Source organism: Ruditapes philippinarum, unplaced genomic scaffold (assembly GCF_026571515.1).
Source record: "Ruditapes philippinarum isolate M1 unplaced genomic scaffold, ASM2657151v2 ctg11958_1_1_1_1, whole genome shotgun sequence".
NCBI classification, from domain to species: domain Eukaryota; kingdom Metazoa; phylum Mollusca; class Bivalvia; order Venerida; family Veneridae; genus Ruditapes; species Ruditapes philippinarum.
In genome coordinates this window covers 3,536-22,259 of record NW_026861946.1, presented here as the reverse complement: position 1 = coordinate 22,259, position 18,724 = coordinate 3,536, and the positions used below count along the sequence as shown (strand labels likewise).

General features: G+C 30.5%; 3 protein-coding genes across 3 annotated transcripts; all 3 read left to right on the top strand.

Annotated features, from left to right (window-relative positions):
• Positions 1–276: 276 nt before the first annotated feature.
• On the top strand, positions 277–3,329 carry LOC132717443 (tyrosine-protein kinase HCK-like). The gene is made up of 3 exons (XM_060700913.1): positions 277–429; positions 1,901–2,032; positions 2,462–3,329. The coding sequence occupies exons 1-3, from the start codon at positions 285–287 to the stop codon at positions 2,875–2,877; spliced, it is 693 nt and encodes a 230-aa protein (XP_060556896.1). The 5' UTR covers positions 277–284; the 3' UTR covers positions 2,878–3,329.
• Positions 3,330–9,324: 5,995 nt separating this feature from the next.
• Positions 9,325–12,198, top strand: LOC132717442 (uncharacterized). The gene is made up of 4 exons (XM_060700912.1): positions 9,325–10,758; positions 10,984–11,070; positions 11,617–11,681; positions 11,868–12,198. The coding sequence occupies exons 1-4, from the start codon at positions 10,362–10,364 to the stop codon at positions 12,066–12,068; spliced, it is 750 nt and encodes a 249-aa protein (XP_060556895.1). The 5' UTR covers positions 9,325–10,361; the 3' UTR covers positions 12,069–12,198.
• A 2,841-nt stretch (positions 12,199–15,039) lies between these two features.
• Positions 15,040–18,369, top strand: LOC132717441 (tyrosine-protein kinase HCK-like). The gene is made up of 4 exons (XM_060700911.1): positions 15,040–15,408; positions 15,845–15,994; positions 16,815–16,961; positions 17,717–18,369. Exons 2-4 carry the CDS (start codon positions 15,868–15,870, stop codon positions 18,007–18,009), a joined length of 567 nt encoding a protein of 188 aa, XP_060556894.1. The 5' UTR covers positions 15,040–15,408; positions 15,845–15,867; the 3' UTR covers positions 18,010–18,369.
• The last annotated feature ends 355 nt before the right edge of the window (positions 18,370–18,724 follow it).

The window sequence follows — 18,724 nt, the reverse complement described above, 5'->3', positions numbered from 1 at the left end:
TGCTATATAATTTCATTTCGAAATGATCATATGCTGTTCCTGGTTTAGTCAAAAGGAGTTAAGAGAAGTTTTTGGCAAATAGCCGAAGCCTCTTATATTCAAAAATTCCATTTTGAATCTTCAGAAAATACGTTTTGTGATTTGTTTTTTCACAATTATTGAAAATAACATAAATTTAGTGTCGTTCAAATCCAAATTATGCTCTTGCTTATACCGGTAAATTTTCACAGAAAAGAATTATTTTTCAATTATCTCTTTAAATCATTTTACAGATTGCTTATGGTATGCCATTTCTTGAAGAAAAAAGTATCATTCATGGAAATTTGAAAGCGGAAAACGTGTTTGTTTGTAAATTTAGGATGCTAAAAATAGTGCACTCAAAATTGATTGAGCTTATGAAAACCAGTGAAAATGATGAGCATGTAGAAGGTATGAATTAATTCATCTGTCTTTGTTATATTATAAGGTGTTTCAAAATGTGACACCACTATGCCATTAAAATACCATTACTTTCCATTCACATTTAGAGTGTTAACCCTTTGTACGTATTACTTTTAAGATATTTAAATTTCCGTTATTATGTCATATTATGCTCATAGTTTACATTTAAATGTGATTTAAACTTACTTATAATAGAACAAAAATTAATTATTTCTAGGTTTCCATCATAGAAAGAAAATGATCATGTATTTAAAGCCTCTTAGTCAATGCTCATTGTCGCAAACATGCATATATATTGCTCTATTATCTAGTCACCCCATATCCATTACGTTATATATCATCTAAAACCTATTTAATGAAGGCCAACTCGATGGATAAAGTCAGAGCAGTCGTAAATGCATTTAATGTCACACACACTTGAACACTGTCTATCTCTTCGCTAACTTGACCTAAGAAATTATGATTACAGTTTGACTCCTGGGGCTGTCACCGTCTGTAAGTACATGTATAGCAGCCATGCAATATAAGTCACCAACCCGTGTGTTTATATAAATTTGCCCCAAACGGTCCTTCCATGTAAATTAGAGTACTCTTGTTGAGTATGAGGAACAACTTCTCCTCCATTGTTTAAGAAAATTGTTAAAAATAGACTGAAAGATCAGTTCATGCAAAAGTGGCATAGTGAAATGTCAGAAACCAGTAAATGTCTGAATTATAGAATGTACAAAAGTGAATTCAGATTTGAAAAGTTTTTAGACATTTTACCATCTCATTTAGCTTTGGTACTATTGTGCTTTAGATGTATGAACCATAAATTGCCTATTGAGTCTGGTAGATTTTGTAATATACCAAGAGAATTAAGAGTGTGTAACTTATGCAATACTAGCTCACTTGGTGATGAATGTCATTACTTATTTAATTGTCAATTCTTTAATACTGATAGAAAAAAATATATTACTAGAGAGTATAGTACTAATGTTAATTCAATCAAGTTTTCTATGTTAATGAATAGCACAGATAGAAGTATATTGTTAAAACTTGCAGTATTCTGTAAAAAAATTATATCAGCATTTAAGCTAAGCTTATTTCCATAATGTAACAATTTCGTTTTTTATTTATATTTGCCATGTAGTACATTAGTATATTTCGTGGAACTCTATGATATTTCAAATTATATGTATAATATTGTATATGTGACTGATGCCTCTAAGAGGCCAATATTTTTATGCATGTGAAACTGTTGCTATGTTTCTAGTTAACCTCCATTTTTTTGGATTTTACTGTAAAATGAAGGGATAACATACATATTTTACAGATGGGCAAATACATATTCAAAGCCCCTTATGTTTTACATAATAAATACATGAAAAAATAAATGATTGTCAAGGATGATGTGTAAGCTTTCTTAATCATAGTACATGAATAGAGATACGTCTTAAATTATCTTGTGATAATTAAGGTAAATGTGAATGGCAACGGACAGCACCGGAAGTCATAGAAGACGAGAGTGCGTTAAGTACAAAGTCTGACGTTTGGTCATTTGGAGTTGTTTTGTATGAACTGATAACTTTTGGGGAATTACCGTATGCAGGTAAATAGATTTTTTATGTTTATAACTGTGTTTTTCTAGACACTGTGCACTACGATAGATAATAGAGACATTGGATGTAGATTAACAGAAACGTCTGTGCCGTATCTAAATAGTTGGTCAGACACATAATCCTTTCAAAAGTTAAAATAACTACATCAAGTTAATATTTTCCTCTGTGAGTTTTCAAAAATACATTTATATAGTACTATATGACTTAATAATCTTAAAAAAAGTTTGAATTATGCAAATATTCTTTGAAGAAATAAATTATGGTTCCAAAGTTAGTACCTAAGCACATCTTCGAAACTGTAGCACCTTGTCAGGCTTTTTTTAAATCATACATTCAAAGCATAACAAAGTTTCTTTCGATACAGTCATATCACTACACACATTTTTATAAGCATCGATGCTTTACGCATTTGTAAACAGGCTTTGAAAAAGACGAGGTGTATGGTTTATTAATGGCCACACACAAACTGCCAATACCAGAAGATGTTCCAGTGCAGTGTCCAGAAGAATACCATTCCACAATTCTTAAATGTTGGCACAAAAATCCTGATCGTCGGCTAACCTTTCGGTTTCTTGGAGATTTTCTATATGATTTTGAAAATGCTATTGAGTCTGCATACATGGGTAATTTTATCACATATTTTGTACAGCATGAAGTTACCAAATTGTCGTGTCGGCTTGAATTTCATTTTGGTTTTCACCGGTCTTGTGTCATATTTAGGATCTATGAACACGTAGCTTTTGTTTACTTGTGCATTGTTAAAAAGCTGTCGGGTTTCATTTTGAAATTATGCTTCTTACAATTTTTTAATTTTTTTTTGGCGAAGTCCGTCTGAGAACTGTTCAAATTGTCTAAGACTACGCCCAATTTTACAGGGGATCAACCATTTCGTTGGATGGACTTTGATTGCAAGCAGACTATTGTTGGGGTGCATTTACCTGCAACCATGTTCTTCGGTGATCAGTCACCTTTTGTGGTGCATTTTGATTGTGGTTGCAGTCTTATCAACAAACTTGAATAGAATGATTAATTATTAACAAGTGTCCATTTGTTTGGCACATACGTTGATGACAGTAATCTATTAAACTTTTTCCATCAAATACGAGTTGAAAGAGAATAAATTTGGTCATAAAAGGGGGAAATGTGCCATCTTTTTTTAAAATGAGAAAAAAAAACCTTCGTCCGCCATGTTTGTTTACAAGTCATACTGCAGTAAAGATAATGAAGGCATTTCATTGGTTTATTGAAATTTATTGGTATGACTAAAACTTGTAACTGAGTTTTTTGGTATTACTAAAACTTGTGACGAGTTTTGGGCACAGTGGTGTCTATAATTGAATTCTACTATTTGTAAAAACATCATGTTAAAATTTAGATAATACTTCGTATTCTCTATTCCCTCTACCATTTGTTACAATGTAAAATAGTATTGAATTCAGTCTTTACCAACATTTTACCTTTACTTAATATAGTTTGGAAAACGTATGCACATGAAATGAGTAAAATCAGTATTCGTTATATAACCGGTAAATTGCCACAGGATTGGAGAGATGCAAATGTAGCGCCTGTTTTTAAGAAGGGGGGGGGCAAACACACAGCTGAAAACTATCGTCCTGTATAAGCTTTACATTATGCAGTTACGAGCAAGATTCTTGAACACATTAAGTGCAGCCATCTTTTAAAACATTTTGAAAAACATAGTGTAAATTAACAACGTTAAATCATGGGCTTAGATCCTGGATATTTACAAAACCCCTAAATAAAAAGTGGGGCCTGCTTTCTCGTTTTAAAAAAAAAACCCCAGGTAGATATTGAAATTTATTAGACCTTAGCAAAGTTTTTGTTTACTTTTCCGCCCCGACGCTTATTCCCAAAAATTTTTCACAAATATAAGGTAAAAATCATTTCCCTGTTTTGGGTTGTTTTTCCCTTTCCCTTTAAAGTTCCCCCTATGACTCCCCCATTAATTTTTCGTTAAACCTTTAAAGGGCCCTGCATCAGTTTTTAAAATCTGGGTTTTAGATTTTTTGCAGTGATGTTTTTATGTTTTTAACACGTACAAATACATAAACGGGCAAACCCCAAAGAAGATCTTATCCCCCTTTTGGAACGTTGGGGCCCCTAAACTGGGGCTTTTGAAATTTAATCCCAAAAAGTTTTTTCCCCTCATTGGCCCCCAAAACCCAAAATTTATTCACTTTGAACTGAAAAAACCATTTTAAAACCATGTAGATCCAACATTTGCAAAAACCCGACTCGACCTAAATGGGTTTTTTTTTTGGGGGAGGGGGGAATTTTTTAAAAAAGGGGCCATTTTGCCCTCTTGAATGTTGTAAACCGCTTCATAGCCGGGAAAATTTAAACTACATTTTGGTCTATTTTTTGGGACCCATACCCCAAAAAGGGGGTATTGAAAAAAAAGAAAAAAATTAAACACATCGGCGCTCTTTTTAAATTTAATAAAACCAAACTTATGAAAAGGGCCCAAAAAAGGACGGAAGGTTCACTCAAAAAATGTTTTACTACATTGAAACTCCCTTTTGAAAATTTCACCCCAAATGACCCCCCGTGGGGGAAAAACCGGTTTTGATGCTCTAAAAAATACCCAGACGTACGGTGAGGGCCGGGGACCCCAAATGTTTCCCTTTACACCAAAACCCCCCAAAGACGTTAAAATCAAAGTAAAATCTTACAAAAAAACGCTAGTTTTGGAAACTTTTCTCCCAAATCGTGTTGTTGACATTGAGGGTTTTTAAAAAATTTCCCCCCCAAAGAGGGGTTTCTGAGCCCCCTTCCCCCGTGGACCAATCCCGGATTGGCCCTTTAAAAGTAAAAACAACTTTTCCCTTAAGGGGTGACTTTTTTAAATCTTTTTTTTCTTTGGAACGATTTTAATTATTCCCATAGTTTTTGGGAAAAGTTACAAGTCTTGAGAACACTTGAAAAAAGGAAAAAACTTTTTACGATTATTGTTTGTTAAGTGTCATGTGTCACCCCCGATATTCTTTTAACCCTTTTCCCCAGCCCAACCCAGACCTGTTTAAACCAAAACCGGAGATCCTTTAAAAAGGGGCCACTGGGCAATTTTTGGATATAAAATTTCAATTTTAAAATGAAAACCCCCCGGGCCCAAAAAAATTTTTTTCCGACAAAAATTTTAAATCCTTTAAAAATTTGGAAAATTTTAAAAATGTTTCTTTTTGGGAATTGATTGTTTTAAAATTTAAATTTTATTCCATGAATTTTTTTAAAAACATTTACAATACTATAAAAGGGTTGTAAAATTTTCCCCCAAGGAACCCCTCAAAGTGCCCTATTAAAAATTTTTTTTGGGGCAAATATTAATTAAATTTTTGGGAATTTTGGCCCCTCCGGGTTTAATTTTCTATAATTTAAAATTAAAAACCCTTTACAAAAAAAAAACAAAAAATTGGGCAAAAATTTACGATTTTTTTATATTAATTAATTTTTTAAATTTTGAGTTTTTGTTTAAAATTTTTTTAAAGGCCTTTTAATTGCATTATTTATGAAACCCCAAAAAAATATGTTTACGGAGGAAGGTAGTTCTAGTACTGGTGTAACTCACCAGGAAAAAAGAAAATGGTTTTGAGAACTACCGCCTATATGACTGGAAATACTGTTTTGGGAAAAGGCGTAAAATGAAACAAACAAACAATAAAATATATGCGTCCATCTTTATATTTGATAATTAAAGAATTAAAGAAATATAAGATAAAAAAAATCTTTCTTTCTGTTGTCTCAATTGTTCTTGAATTCAAAAAGCAAACGGAATAATATTATCTGTTTATTGAATGCATGTTAGTTATTACCAGTCTGCATATTTGTCATTAATTTGTTTTTACCTGCTACAGTAATAGAAAGAGCATCGAAACACGAGGCTTTCTGATTTGTTACGAGGGGAAAGTTAGCCCCCGAGTATTAATCAGATTGCCGAGTGTTTTGATGTTCTTTCCCTTTTTGTATCATGTCAAACATAAAAACACGTTCCTGTTGTCACAAATATAAAAGCCCCACGAAAAGAAACCAATCAACGAGCATTTGAATTTGATATTTCTATCGCTTTGCCTTTCTCTGCCGTCACTGAGCCAAATCAATGGGCATGCTCTGGGAGTGGGGTAAATGATTTTCCTGCACTCCAGTTAAACGCACGGTGCATGTATAGGTATACGATTTATCTCTGACACATTTTTCAACAGAAAAGGTCCCCAGGACTATGATACAAGTAATATATCAGGTATAAATCAATTTGATATATGTACATTGTATTCATCCGCAAGTTAAGCACCATGGTAATCAGTTTATAACTGGGGACACGATTTTAATGAGAAACCCCCCTAAATAGAAGCTTGTGCGTTTTCGATAACATTTGCCCCCATGTTTTATTACCCAATTTTTATATATATATTACAGTTAGGTTCTGGAGTCATTTTCCGTCACACCTTTTCTTAGATGCTACTTTGCTAACATTTAGGGTATGATATAACATTATGCGGCTATATACTGAGTACATTTTAGTGAATGGCTCCTCAATTCTATCAAGTGCATTGATATTTTCCGGCTTCGACTGGATAGAAGATAATGTTTGCTACAACAGAATGTACGTATATGCCATCAATTTAGGAAACCACTAAATTTAGATGCCTAAAATCCTGTGTTTTGGGCAACCCGACGTACCCTACTTAGAACTACCCGATACCAAGATTTAAAACGAAACAAGAAAAAAATCTCAAACCCTATCCTACCTTACAGTTTAGACCTTTTTCCTAAGACACATTTGTTTTTTGTGTAAGTATGCTTAAAGTTAGGAAACCACTAATCTTCCTTACTTAATTGAAGTAGCCAGTGTTTCTTCTTAATGACAATAAGTGTTTTTTTCCCTTTTTTTATCTAATTTATCCAAGGCCTTTTACCAGCTAAAATAATAAACCCCCATTCCATGACCCTGTTTATTCTAGAAAATTTTAGCTTTACAAAGGGGTCGAATTTTTACTGGGGTTTTACGTATTCAGATAAAGGTCCCCTTTTATTAGAACTGTTTAGATACTCTTCTTTCCTTTTTTGGGGTAAATTTCATTTCGAAAAACCCTGTTACATGCGATTAAAAAAGGGGAAAATTTCTTAAATTTTCCCTTTACGGGGTTTTCAGAAATTTACAGTATTTTGAAATGATATAGAAATATTTTTACTCACCGAGACTCAAAACCCTTTTTCCGTATTACCCCCCCCTTTAGCCTACGATTGACTACCCAAAAAGCGTACACAAATTTTTGTTAAAGAAATGGAAAATTATTTACGGTATATCAAGAATTTAAATGATACCATTATGTACGTGTTTTTCATTTGTAGAAGTTTAAAAAAATACTATTACAAGAAAGGTGAACGTTGTTCAGGAGAACAGGAGTAGGCCGATAATTTTAACTATTGATACTAAGTAGACGATAAATGAAGTTATTTGTATTTATTGTGAAAAACTCTCAACTCATGGATAAATAGGCTTAATTGAGAAATAGCATGATTTTATTGATAAATATGCTTAAAACGGCTTTTAACTTTTCGATCTAAAGGTTAAAAATGCTATTTTTAGATTAATCGGTTCATATAATTGTCAAATAAAAAAAAATAAAGTGGAAATTAAAATTCGCCGTCGACAAAATACATAAACAATAAGGAAACAATCTACCGGTCCGCTCGATTCGTTTCCTGGTCTTCTATTTTTAGAAACGAACGTCACTGGCGCTCTAAAAATAACTCTGGTGGAGGCCTAACAGTACGTGATATGATGCAAGTTTGCGGGATGTTAAGTTTGAAAAAAACACAGAATTGTTTTCCGGACAAAAGTAAAAGGCGAAGACCGCTTTAATTGTGAAATAGTCCGAATGACGAATAAGTAGTCTAAATTATGAAAAAGTTTGAATGCAGGAATAAATAAAATTCATAGTAAAATATACTAAATGCGAGTGTAAAATGGGAAGAATGCATGGATTAATAAACTTAACTGTGAAATAGTCTTTATTGTGAAATACTCTGTATGCATGGATAAGTAGGCTTAATTATATTTGTTAACGGATTAATTTGCAATATGATTATAGCCACGTCTTAACTCACGGATAAGTAATAATAAAGAATGAATGCATGCATTTACAATCAGTATTCCGAATGTGGTCTTAGTCAATAATAAGTCTGACAACATGGAAATGCAATGATTATCTTGAGAGTGCATGGATAAAAAGTAATATAAAAAATACAAAGCATATCATAAGTAAGACATTCATAAACGCATTGATTTGCAGTAAAAAGTCTTAACGCGTGGAAAAGTAACATATTTATTGTTTGAAAGCTTCAAAATGAAAATATGATTTTTTTAATTAAAAAAACAAAAAACAAAACAAAAACAAATCAAAAAACAAAAAACACGCAAACGAATGAATGCAAAAGTAATGTAAAAATGAATGCAAATGGAATTGAAAAACTATAAATTAAGAGTCTGAATCCAGGAATCTGTCATTAAAAAATAAATAAATAAAAAATAAATAAAATAATAATAATAAAAAATAAACAGCCCAGAAATCCGTAATAATATAATCTTAAAGATCCTATAATACAAATGTTTTATGGTTTTATATCATAAATATGATGCTTAATTTAAGATTTATCAATATTGTAAATTCCAAAAAGCATTATTTATAAAGATATTATCGAATTTAACATTTCATGTAAATAAAGGGAGGTAATTAGAATTTTATTTTCTATAAAGTCTAAGTAAGAAATGAATGCATATATTTTATTGATTACATATAATGTGGACAAATATTTGCAGTAGAAACTTTCGATGTTTGAAAATTGTTTTAGAAGCATAAGTATATACATATACAAAATTTCACTTAAGTGTGGTAACAACTTTAATTACAACATACAGGATCTTTAACACGTAATTAATTACAACAGATTACTAATATTCAGTTTCATATATTGTTGATTCTTATGTAAAGTGTTTCTTTTTAAACATTATATGATTTCCTAGTCGGTTTAATTTATAAAGAACACTTATTATTTTCGCTCGTACTTTTAATAAGTTTAATTTAAACTGAGTTGTTTCAATACTACTTTATATTCAAATAGGATAAAGATAGCATCGCCTAGCCTTTAATTTATTGCTAGTTTATTATTATTATTATCATCATCACCATTATTATTATTATTATCATTATTATTATTATTATTATTATTATTTTTATTATTATTGTTGTTGTTGTTGCTATTTATATATAAGCAAAAGGAAGAAGCATTATGTCTTTGCAAAAAGCCATGGAATAATATACAAACTTTATAAACATATTGCATACAAGTTATGATATAATTGGAAATTAAAATATCATTCAGTGAAACAGAATAGATATTAGTGTTTAGTGAAACAAAATAAATACTATCGTGCAGTGAAAACAGAAAAGATACTATTGCGTTCAGTGAAACAAAATAAATACTGGTGTTCAGTGAAACAAAATAAATACCGGTGTTCAGTGAAAACAGAATAAATTTTAGTGTCCAGTGAAAACAGAATAAATATAAGTGTCCAGTGAAAACAGAATAAATACCGGTGTTCAGTGAAAACAGAAAAGATATACCTTTGCCTTCAGTGAAATAGAATAAATACTGGTGTTCAGTGAAACAAAATAAATACCGGTGTTCAGTGAAAATAGAATAAATTTTAGTGTCCAGTGAAACAGAATGAACACTGGTGTTCAGTGAAAACAGAAGATATACTATAGTGTTTAGTGAAACAGAATAAATACTGGTGTTCAGTGAAAACATAATACATATTAGTGTCAGTGAAACAGAATAAATACCGGTGTTTCAGTGTAATTAAAATAAATATTAGCATTCAGTGAAACAGAATAGATATACTGGTGTTCAGTGAAACAGAATAGATGCTATAGCGTTATGTGAAACAGAATAAATACCGGTGTTCATTGAAATCGGAATAAATACCGGTGTTCAGTGAAAACAGAATAAATATTAGTGTCAGTGAAACAGAATTAATACCGGTGTTTTATTGTAATTTGAATAAATATTAGTTTTCAGTGAAACGGAATAAATACTGGTGTTCAGTGAAACAGAATAGATGTTAGGGTTCGGTAAAAACGGAATAAATACAGTGTTTAGTGAAACATTATAAATACTAGTGTTCAGTGGAACAGAACAAATTTAATGTTCCATGAAAAAAATACATCTACACTTTTGCCGGTTTGAACTATAATATATCTTTATGTTTAATACCAAATAGAATTGTGGTATCTGACAATGGATGAACACAGAGTGGATTATAGAAAATGGAAACTAAAGTGTATAAATCAGGAATGGTTTTTAGATATCGATGGAAAACTGAAATGTTTAGATATTTTGAAAAAATCGCGTACAGCTCAATTAAAAGAAAACGTTATTTTCACTGACAATGTCAGGTATCAAGTAATTGAAGAGAGCGATGGCGATATCTCGATAAGAGAAATAGAGAATGTGACTGAAATTAAACGCACGAAAACTGTAAAGGTGACGGAGTCAAAAGAAGTTAGGACAAAAGGCGAAGGTGTTACCAATTATATATTTGAGAAAATTTCAGTATCACCACTAAACAGAACTCGTAACGAATCTCACAAGAGACGAAATGAGCGACAGAATGCGGATAAGACTGTCGTTGAAGGTATTTCTGTGTTTCAGTTCAGAACTTTAAACTGTTAATAAAATATTGTTCTATCCAACACCCGAGATGTAGATAAGGTTGAAAAATGTAAATTATAATTGTTAAACTGGCAATTATAGGTAAAAACGAATTAACTGTCATTATATTTATATACATGATCACAGTAATTAATTTTTTTTCATCATTTTTGTATCAGGACTAAATGTCTGTCTAATGACTTTTTAGGTGCCAAATGGTTTCATAATGACACTAAGGCGTCATCAGAAGAAATGACGCAAGAATATGGAAGTGAAGAGTATGTTAAAAAAGATGGTATGCTTGTATTTAGCTAAACTGAAGCTGCTTTCAAATTCTAGAACAATTTTGTAATGTATTAATATAAGCAATAATTGTTTTTGAGATAACTATTTGATACAGATGATGATGACTTTGTGCTAATCGCTGCAGTTCGGAAGGCTGAAGACAAATAGGTAGGTGCTCAAGCGCGTGACAAGTAAAAATAAAAATAGATATAGCTGACCTAATTAATCCGAGTGTGCAATTTGCAATTCATGAATTGTTTTTGGAGAAATATAAGCTCTTTTATGAAAAACCTCAGTTTGTCTGTGATTTGTAAAATCCTTACTGCAACTTCTCGATCCATGAATGGCGACCTATTGATAAACAATTTAGTTATATAATTGACTTTAAGCCATTATTACTACATGCTTTGTGCCATAACGTGAAGCAATCACCAAAGAGACATTTTGACTTCATCAAGGAGCTTCAACATTGTATTACAATTTACCCTACTCCCAAGATAATTTGGTAGTGTAGATAATGTAAATTATGTATCTTATACTTATTAACTCTTTTTAGGTGTATTCAGGGGTTTCTTTAATACAGTAAGACTTTTCTTTACAAGAAAACTCACAACAAATCAGGTGTGTATGTAATTTATTTTCACACATATATTATGGTTTTATTTCAATTTAATTCAGTATGTTTTTTTTATTCATTGCTCGCTTTTTTGAGATTGTGAATACCAACTTTTAGTGATCTTGTTATTTGAAGCTATGCTATAGTTATCAAAAGAAAAATATTCATGTACAGATACTGCATTTTTTCAGAACAAGCTTCTTAGATACGAATATGTACCAGGCAATTTTAAATCTGGTAACAACGATAAAACTATTGAAGTGGAACCATACGAGAAATTTTCTTTTCAAGGTTTGTTTTATTTTTTAAAGCCGATTTTAAATCATTGTTGTTCATATATCCTGCGGTCGATCGCCTATTCTGCTTTCTTAGGCTCTTACCCAGTAATGTAGCAATTTTTTAGCAAGTCGGTGACAGACAAATAACCATTAGACCCAATGTCCAAAACCGATTTAATACTTGCTCTTAGTTATATTTACTTAATTTATCAGGTTTGTCTTTAATATTTTCATAAATTTTTCATGATATGATATTTTTCATGATATTTTTATGTTAATTTAAATCATACAAAATTTATTTAAGTTCATTTTGTAAGAGCTCATGTATACACTCTCGAACTGTTAGATGCATCAAAGGTACTTGAAAATTCATCAATAATTACTATCAAGTCCGATTTTCAAAAGAAAAAAAAAGAACATCAATATATATATATAACATCATCTTGTGCTTTTTATATAGATAGATAAGGTAGTTTTTAGAAAGTTGGACCTAAACAGTGTATATTGATTAAATTTCAAGTTATTGTGGTTCTGTTAAATTAATGTAGAGGTTATCAGACCTCGAATGATTGCTGGTCGTATCCATTTTCGCGTATCAAATTGAAGTTAATGGATCTTATTTATATTGATAAAATTTCAAGTTACTGTGGTTCTGTTAAATTAATGTAGATGTTATCAGACCTCGAATGATTGCTGGCGGTATCTATTTTCGCGTATCAAATTGAAGTTAATGGATCTTATTTAAAACGTAAAATCATCCGAACTAGTCTGCAAAAAGTGTTATACGCATGCTCCGCTTCAAAATACGACTTTTCTTAAACTAACATAAAGATGGACTAATCGGTAAATGTAATATTACGAAAATATAATCTCCGTTACATTTAACATAACAAACAATGGTTCATTCCGTTTTTTATCCTTTATACTGTAAAAAATTGATTATTGTTTTTTGAAAAGCATTTTACTTTTTGTGTTTGAAAAATAACAGTACTATTATAGAAAAAAGACGGAACAACCGATAACAAAAAACTGTGGGGAATACTTATCTTAAGAAAGCACTTAGATGTTAAGGACAAAATCTCACGCCTATCCAACCTTTTCAACAATTACATTAACATATTTCTGTAGTAACAAGTGTTTAAAAGTTGATAAATTGTTCGAATATTAAATATAGAAAAGACGGAAGGTAAGATGCTTATGTATATTATTTGACGAAAGCATTTAATTCGTAGAATGGTACTTGCTATTGATATTTAATTATTTAATCGTAGATTTATAGATAAGTAGAGAGAGATGAGATGTTGTTTAAGAAATATTTTTGATGTTAAGAATATGGTTATGCGTATCTTACAGTTTGCTATATATTTTAGGCATTTTCTCATGTTAATGTTTTTTGAGTAAATGTTCATTGCTTTACTTTTGTTAAATTGTCTATAAATAGCTTTGATAAACTCCTACTAAAAATAACGTTTATGTCTGAGGGAGACTTAAGAAAGGATTGGAGCACCTAACTAAAGACAGTATCCGATAAATACTGGACAAGTTGCTTGAAAGATTAAATGCTATAATCTAGCCTTGTCAACATACGGAATGGACTTTAAAACGTCTAATTCATCTCTTCACACCGATTTATATACATTAAAGATTGAAAAAATAAGAATCGGCGGAAAAACAACAACAACAAACAAATGATATTTGTCTATTTTGTGATCATGATTTCTGCAAACGTCTAGAGGTACTACTAAAACACTGCATTGAGTTAAATCCTTTCCTTTATCCCTTTAGATTAAAACCAAACGTCAGTCATATTTTATTGACTTCTGTTTTTTTACTCGATTACAAGTTTGAGTAATTTCTCATTTCATTCACCTACTGTTTTACGTTTCATAGGAACTGTGCCTGGGTCAAGAGCGGTTACAACCAGTTTTGATTTTGAGACGTTCTCTCAGGATGAGATCAGCTTTAGAGCTTTAGATAAACTAAAAATCCGTGATGACATCAACAGGTTATAAACGAAGCTATCTCTTTATCATATATACTATTTCCTCCTATGTATGATTATCATTTTTAGGGAGCGACTATTTTAGATATTCTCAGTTTTCGAAAAAGTTTTGGACTTAGTTGTTTCTTACGGTTTATTAGTTTTTAAAGATTTATTGCCATTTTACATATCAAATATAAATAATAATGTTGAATATCATTGTTTAGTAAAATTAGGAAAATCTTGCTTATTTAAATATTCGACTGCCTGGCATGAACGAGGGCAGATTATTTGCTGGAGTCTTCCTGTTATTAACTGTACATGTATTTTCTAAATAGGATATAACGTCGCATCCTATGAAATTGTATGAATTGATAGTAACTGAGACTTTAACCTAATCAATTAAGGCAATAACCTGACTTTTTTTTTGAAAATTCAGTTTACTTTCGAAAATATCATACATTTATTTCACAATGATCGGCATTAAACAACATTTAACCTTTCAATAATGTCTATAATTCCTTACGCTTAATATGTTCTTGGTTTTTCAAAAGCGAAGCAGCGGTCAAACCTAAAGTATTTTAGTAAGTGATAAGTTAAAAAAACATTATTGTTGAAAAACATATTTTTGTTTAAATTGCTTATATATGCGGCATTGTTTGGAATGCCAAATGCATTTTTTGCACATTTTTAAGTCATTATTTTCTATTTCAGTGATAATTCTGAATGGTGTTATGCTGAACATATGTCCACAGGGCAGAAAGGCTACGTTCCTCTTGCCTATATTACTCATGCAAAGCATGAACTAATCTCACAAGAGTATGAAATATATTTGATTTCCATGTAAAAACCATATACTATTTTTCAAGATCCTGTAACTCAAATTTTTTTATGGTTTTAAATCATAAATATAATGCGCAAATGAAGATTTATCAATTTTGTAAGTTCCAAAAAACATTATTTGTAAAAAATATATTACCGAATCTACACTTCATGTTAATAAAGGTAGGTAATAAGAAATTTATTTTCAAAAATGTTTTAGTCAAATTTTTCAATAAGAAATGAATGCATGTATCTTAATGGTTACATATAATGTGGAGAAATATTTGCAGTACATATTTTACATATTCTTCGATGTTTGAAAATTGTTCTTGAAGCATAATTATATACATGTACATATATAAAATTTCACTTTAGTTTGATACAACTTTAAAAATTACAACATAGAGGATCTTTAACACTGATCCATGCACAGATTACCATAAAAATATTAGAATTAAGAAAAACTAATTTCAATTTTGCTTGAAAGATCAGTATGGAATGCTAAAATAAATCAAGTCAATACATATCATTTAGCTTAGATTTGTAAATATTTTAGTTGGTGGCATGACGTGAACAGATTTGCTGCAGAAGAGTTGCTCATACAGCTCGATAATCCATCTATTGGATATTACCTTATAAGGCCTTCTGGCAGTACGTATGATCAAATAAACTGTTCTTTGTTAATTACGGAAGAGGAGAATCAAACGTTAATATTATATCAAATTCCATTTTGATGTCCTCTTTTAAAAAAGGGGCAATCAGCTCGATGTTGTGGATGTCAGATCTTTGTTTGATCGTTTATCAAAATTTGAACTCATATTACTTGTTTATTTGTTTAGATGGCAATCTATCTAGGAAGGTAACATTATTTTTCATATATTTGAAATTAAAAACAGACCCTTTCTCCACCATTACACTTTAAAAAAGAATTTTTACTGTTCTTTGTTTTATCCCAATTAATACAATGCAATTTTAAAAAATCTAATCATCTACGTTGCTGTTGTACTAAAAATTACTTATTTTGTATAACTGTGAACTATCAGTTTGATTGTTTGTTAACTATGTTTATTTTTCGCGTTTATTTTAGAAAGAAATGAATATTCGTTATCGATGACTGTTCCTGAAAACGAAGAATTGCGAGTGGCACACTATATGATCAAATCGCAAAACGGTCAGTTCTTCATATCCAATAAAAGCAGATTTGATGACATATTTTCACTTGTCGATAACTATAGACGTAAGTCAATAATACTTATTAGTTTTTTACTTAAAATAAGACCCTCAAAATAAAACCCTTTAAAATTCCATAAGGAGGAAACTTAACACTTTTATTGCATTTTTGTTAACAAAAATTTATTAATCAGTACACTATTTTTTTTTCTAAATTTTTTTTACTGCTTTTTCTTTTCAAAATGTTTCACAGCATTTTATATGGAATATATATACTCAGCCGTCAATGCGCCAGAATATACGCAGTGAATTATTGGATATGGATCTGATCATTTATATCTAAATATCATGATTGTGAAGGGGTTTTTCACTGTCCAAATATTTATGTTCAAAATAATTTTTCTTTACAAATTCAGTCTACTGTACTGTTTTCACACCTTTCTCCGACTCTATTCTAAATGGACATGTTTAGAGCATTAGGGACATCGGCGAAAGCTTGGGAAATATTGTCTACATGTCTAAAATGCTTGTATTTGTTGATAAAACATGTAAACAACAAAAATGGTTCTTGAAATTTTGAAGAGAAGTTTGTATGTTAACTTCAAATTTGGCGTGTCAAAAGTTGAATTGTCCATTTGGTTTAATTTTGAAGCGCATTAATAAGATAGTATTGGTAAAATTTTATGCATGTTATACAATGTTTCTTTGATTTTAAAAAGATATGAGAAATGCAAAATTCCTTCTTTTTTCAACAAGCGCATTTGCTCATTTAACAATCTAATGTTTGTTAAACAATTTTATTCAGAATATATATTCAAATCACTGACCTTTAACTAACATAATCATCACAATTGCGTACAAATAAATAACTTAATTTCATTTTTAAGGCGGTGCTGGTGAGCTTTTATGTAAGTTAATGTACACCGTTCCGAAACAGCCTCCTGTTGTTTATCCAAGGACCATTGAAGTTCATAGACAATCTGTTGAATTAAAACAGTCAGTCAAAGTTGGCAAATATGGGAAGCTGTTTGTGGGTTTGTTGAGCTTTATTTATAGACACATTGTTTTTAAACTGGAACAAACTAGAATCAAAAATTGAGTGTTAAGTATCTTGCTTAAAGGAACAATGGCTTGCCACTGTCAAGATTTAGCCCCACGCGGCAAAAAATCTTCAGATTTCTGGTCCGCTTTTCAGAAGCAAATCTTTTTAAAACGTTGTTGTTTGGTGACAATTGAATGCTGACATTGGTAATGCAAAATATTTGGGATCATCGAAACATGTATGCAAATAAATTCTTGCTCCACTACACATGACAATAAAACTCTCCAGAATTTTCAAAATAATTCAAATATTGATTAAATCGTTTGTAATTGGCAAATATACATCTTTCCGAATTTCTCACTACTAGGTGCAGCAAGTATTTAGTCATTTTAAGAAATGAAAAAGAAATTCATTTACTGTTTTATGATAATGTATTTTTGACGACAAAAGCGTACGTACATTTGTGTATTTTCTAGTATAAACCTGTCAATGGAAAGGATTCTTGTTTGATAAACCGTATAAAATGGCATCGATAAATGTTAACCATTCGGCCATTTACATGATCGATTAAAATATGGTCTGTTTTTTTTTTATATTGGCTATAATTATGATGCTCCGTAATTTGTGTTTTTATTGTCCATAAATGAAATACAAGAAAAGTCCTGATTCCACACCCAGTACCAACTTTTTTTGTATAAAGCCTGGTATTTTTATATGAATCTATTAATTAAATTTAATCTAATATAGGAAAACTGTTCAAGGCCTTTGACGTTACTGTGGTCACTAAATGTAAGAGTGAAGTGGACAAATTTTTGGCAGAGGCAAAAATTCCATTTGATTTTCGACAGAGTAAACATTTTGTTAGAATGATAGCAGTGGTAATAAAACCTGAACCATTTATGATAATACTTGGAGAGACTGTTCATGATACGTTACCAAATTACTTGAGGAATGACCGTGGAAAAACACTGTCATTCAAGGATCTTACAAAAATGGCTTCCGAGGTATTACAGTGTTATTTATTGTTTCTTTCACAATAATTGTATTTCAATGTTGATCACATTCATGAACTCATCATCCAGCAACTTGCTATATAATTTTCTTTCGAAATGATCATATGCTATTCCTGGTTTAGTCAAAAGAAGTTAAGAAAAGTTTTCGACAAACAACTGAAGCCTTGAAGATTTAATAATTCCTTTTTTAATTTAAAAAAAATACGTTAAGTTATCTGTTTTCTCGATATATCTTAATGACTTACTGAAAATAACATAAATATAGTGTCGTTAAACTCCAATTTATGCTCTTGCTGATACTGTCAATTTTCACAGAAAAATTTATTATTGAAATATCTCTTTAAATTATTTGACAGATTGCCTATGGTATGGCATTTCTTGAAGAAAAAGGTACATCCTGGAAAATTTTTAAAACGGAAAAAAGTGTTTGTTTTTAAATTTGGATGCTAAAAAAAGTGCATCCCAAAATTTTATTGAGCTTATGAAAAAAGTGAAAAAAGATGAGCATTAGAAGGGATCAATTAATTCATCCTTTTTAATTAAAGGGGTTTCAAAAAAGTGACACCACTATGCCATTAAAATACCATTACTTTTCCCTTTTTTTTTAAATTTAGAGGTTTAAAACCCCTTTTAGTATTACTTAAAAAATATTTAAATTTCCTTATTAGTCATATTTTGCTCAATTTTTTACGTTTAAAGTAATTTAAAAAATTACTTATAAAAAGAAAAAAAATTAATTTTT

Coding starts and splice junctions, on each gene's coding strand:
- LOC132717443 (XM_060700913.1), top strand. CDS start 285: ATGCCATTTCTTGAAGAAAAAAGTATCATTCATGGAAATTTGAAAGCG. Junction 430..1,900: donor AAATGATGAGCATGTAGAAG/GTATGAATTAAT, acceptor GTGATAATTAAG/GTAAATGTGAATGGCAACGG. Junction 2,033..2,461: donor TGGGGAATTACCGTATGCAG/GTAAATAGATTT, acceptor ATTTGTAAACAG/GCTTTGAAAAAGACGAGGTG.
- LOC132717441 (XM_060700911.1), top strand. CDS start 15,868: ATGACTGTTCCTGAAAACGAAGAATTGCGAGTGGCACACTATATGATC. Junction 15,995..16,814: donor ACTTGTCGATAACTATAGAC/GTAAGTCAATAA, acceptor TTCATTTTTAAG/GCGGTGCTGGTGAGCTTTTA. Junction 16,962..17,716: donor ATATGGGAAGCTGTTTGTGG/GTTTGTTGAGCT, acceptor AATCTAATATAG/GAAAACTGTTCAAGGCCTTT.
- LOC132717442 (XM_060700912.1), top strand. CDS start 10,362: ATGGATGAACACAGAGTGGATTATAGAAAATGGAAACTAAAGTGTATA. Junction 10,759..10,983: donor GGATAAGACTGTCGTTGAAG/GTATTTCTGTGT, acceptor ATGACTTTTTAG/GTGCCAAATGGTTTCATAAT. Junction 11,071..11,616: donor AGAGTATGTTAAAAAAGATG/GTATGCTTGTAT, acceptor AACTCTTTTTAG/GTGTATTCAGGGGTTTCTTT.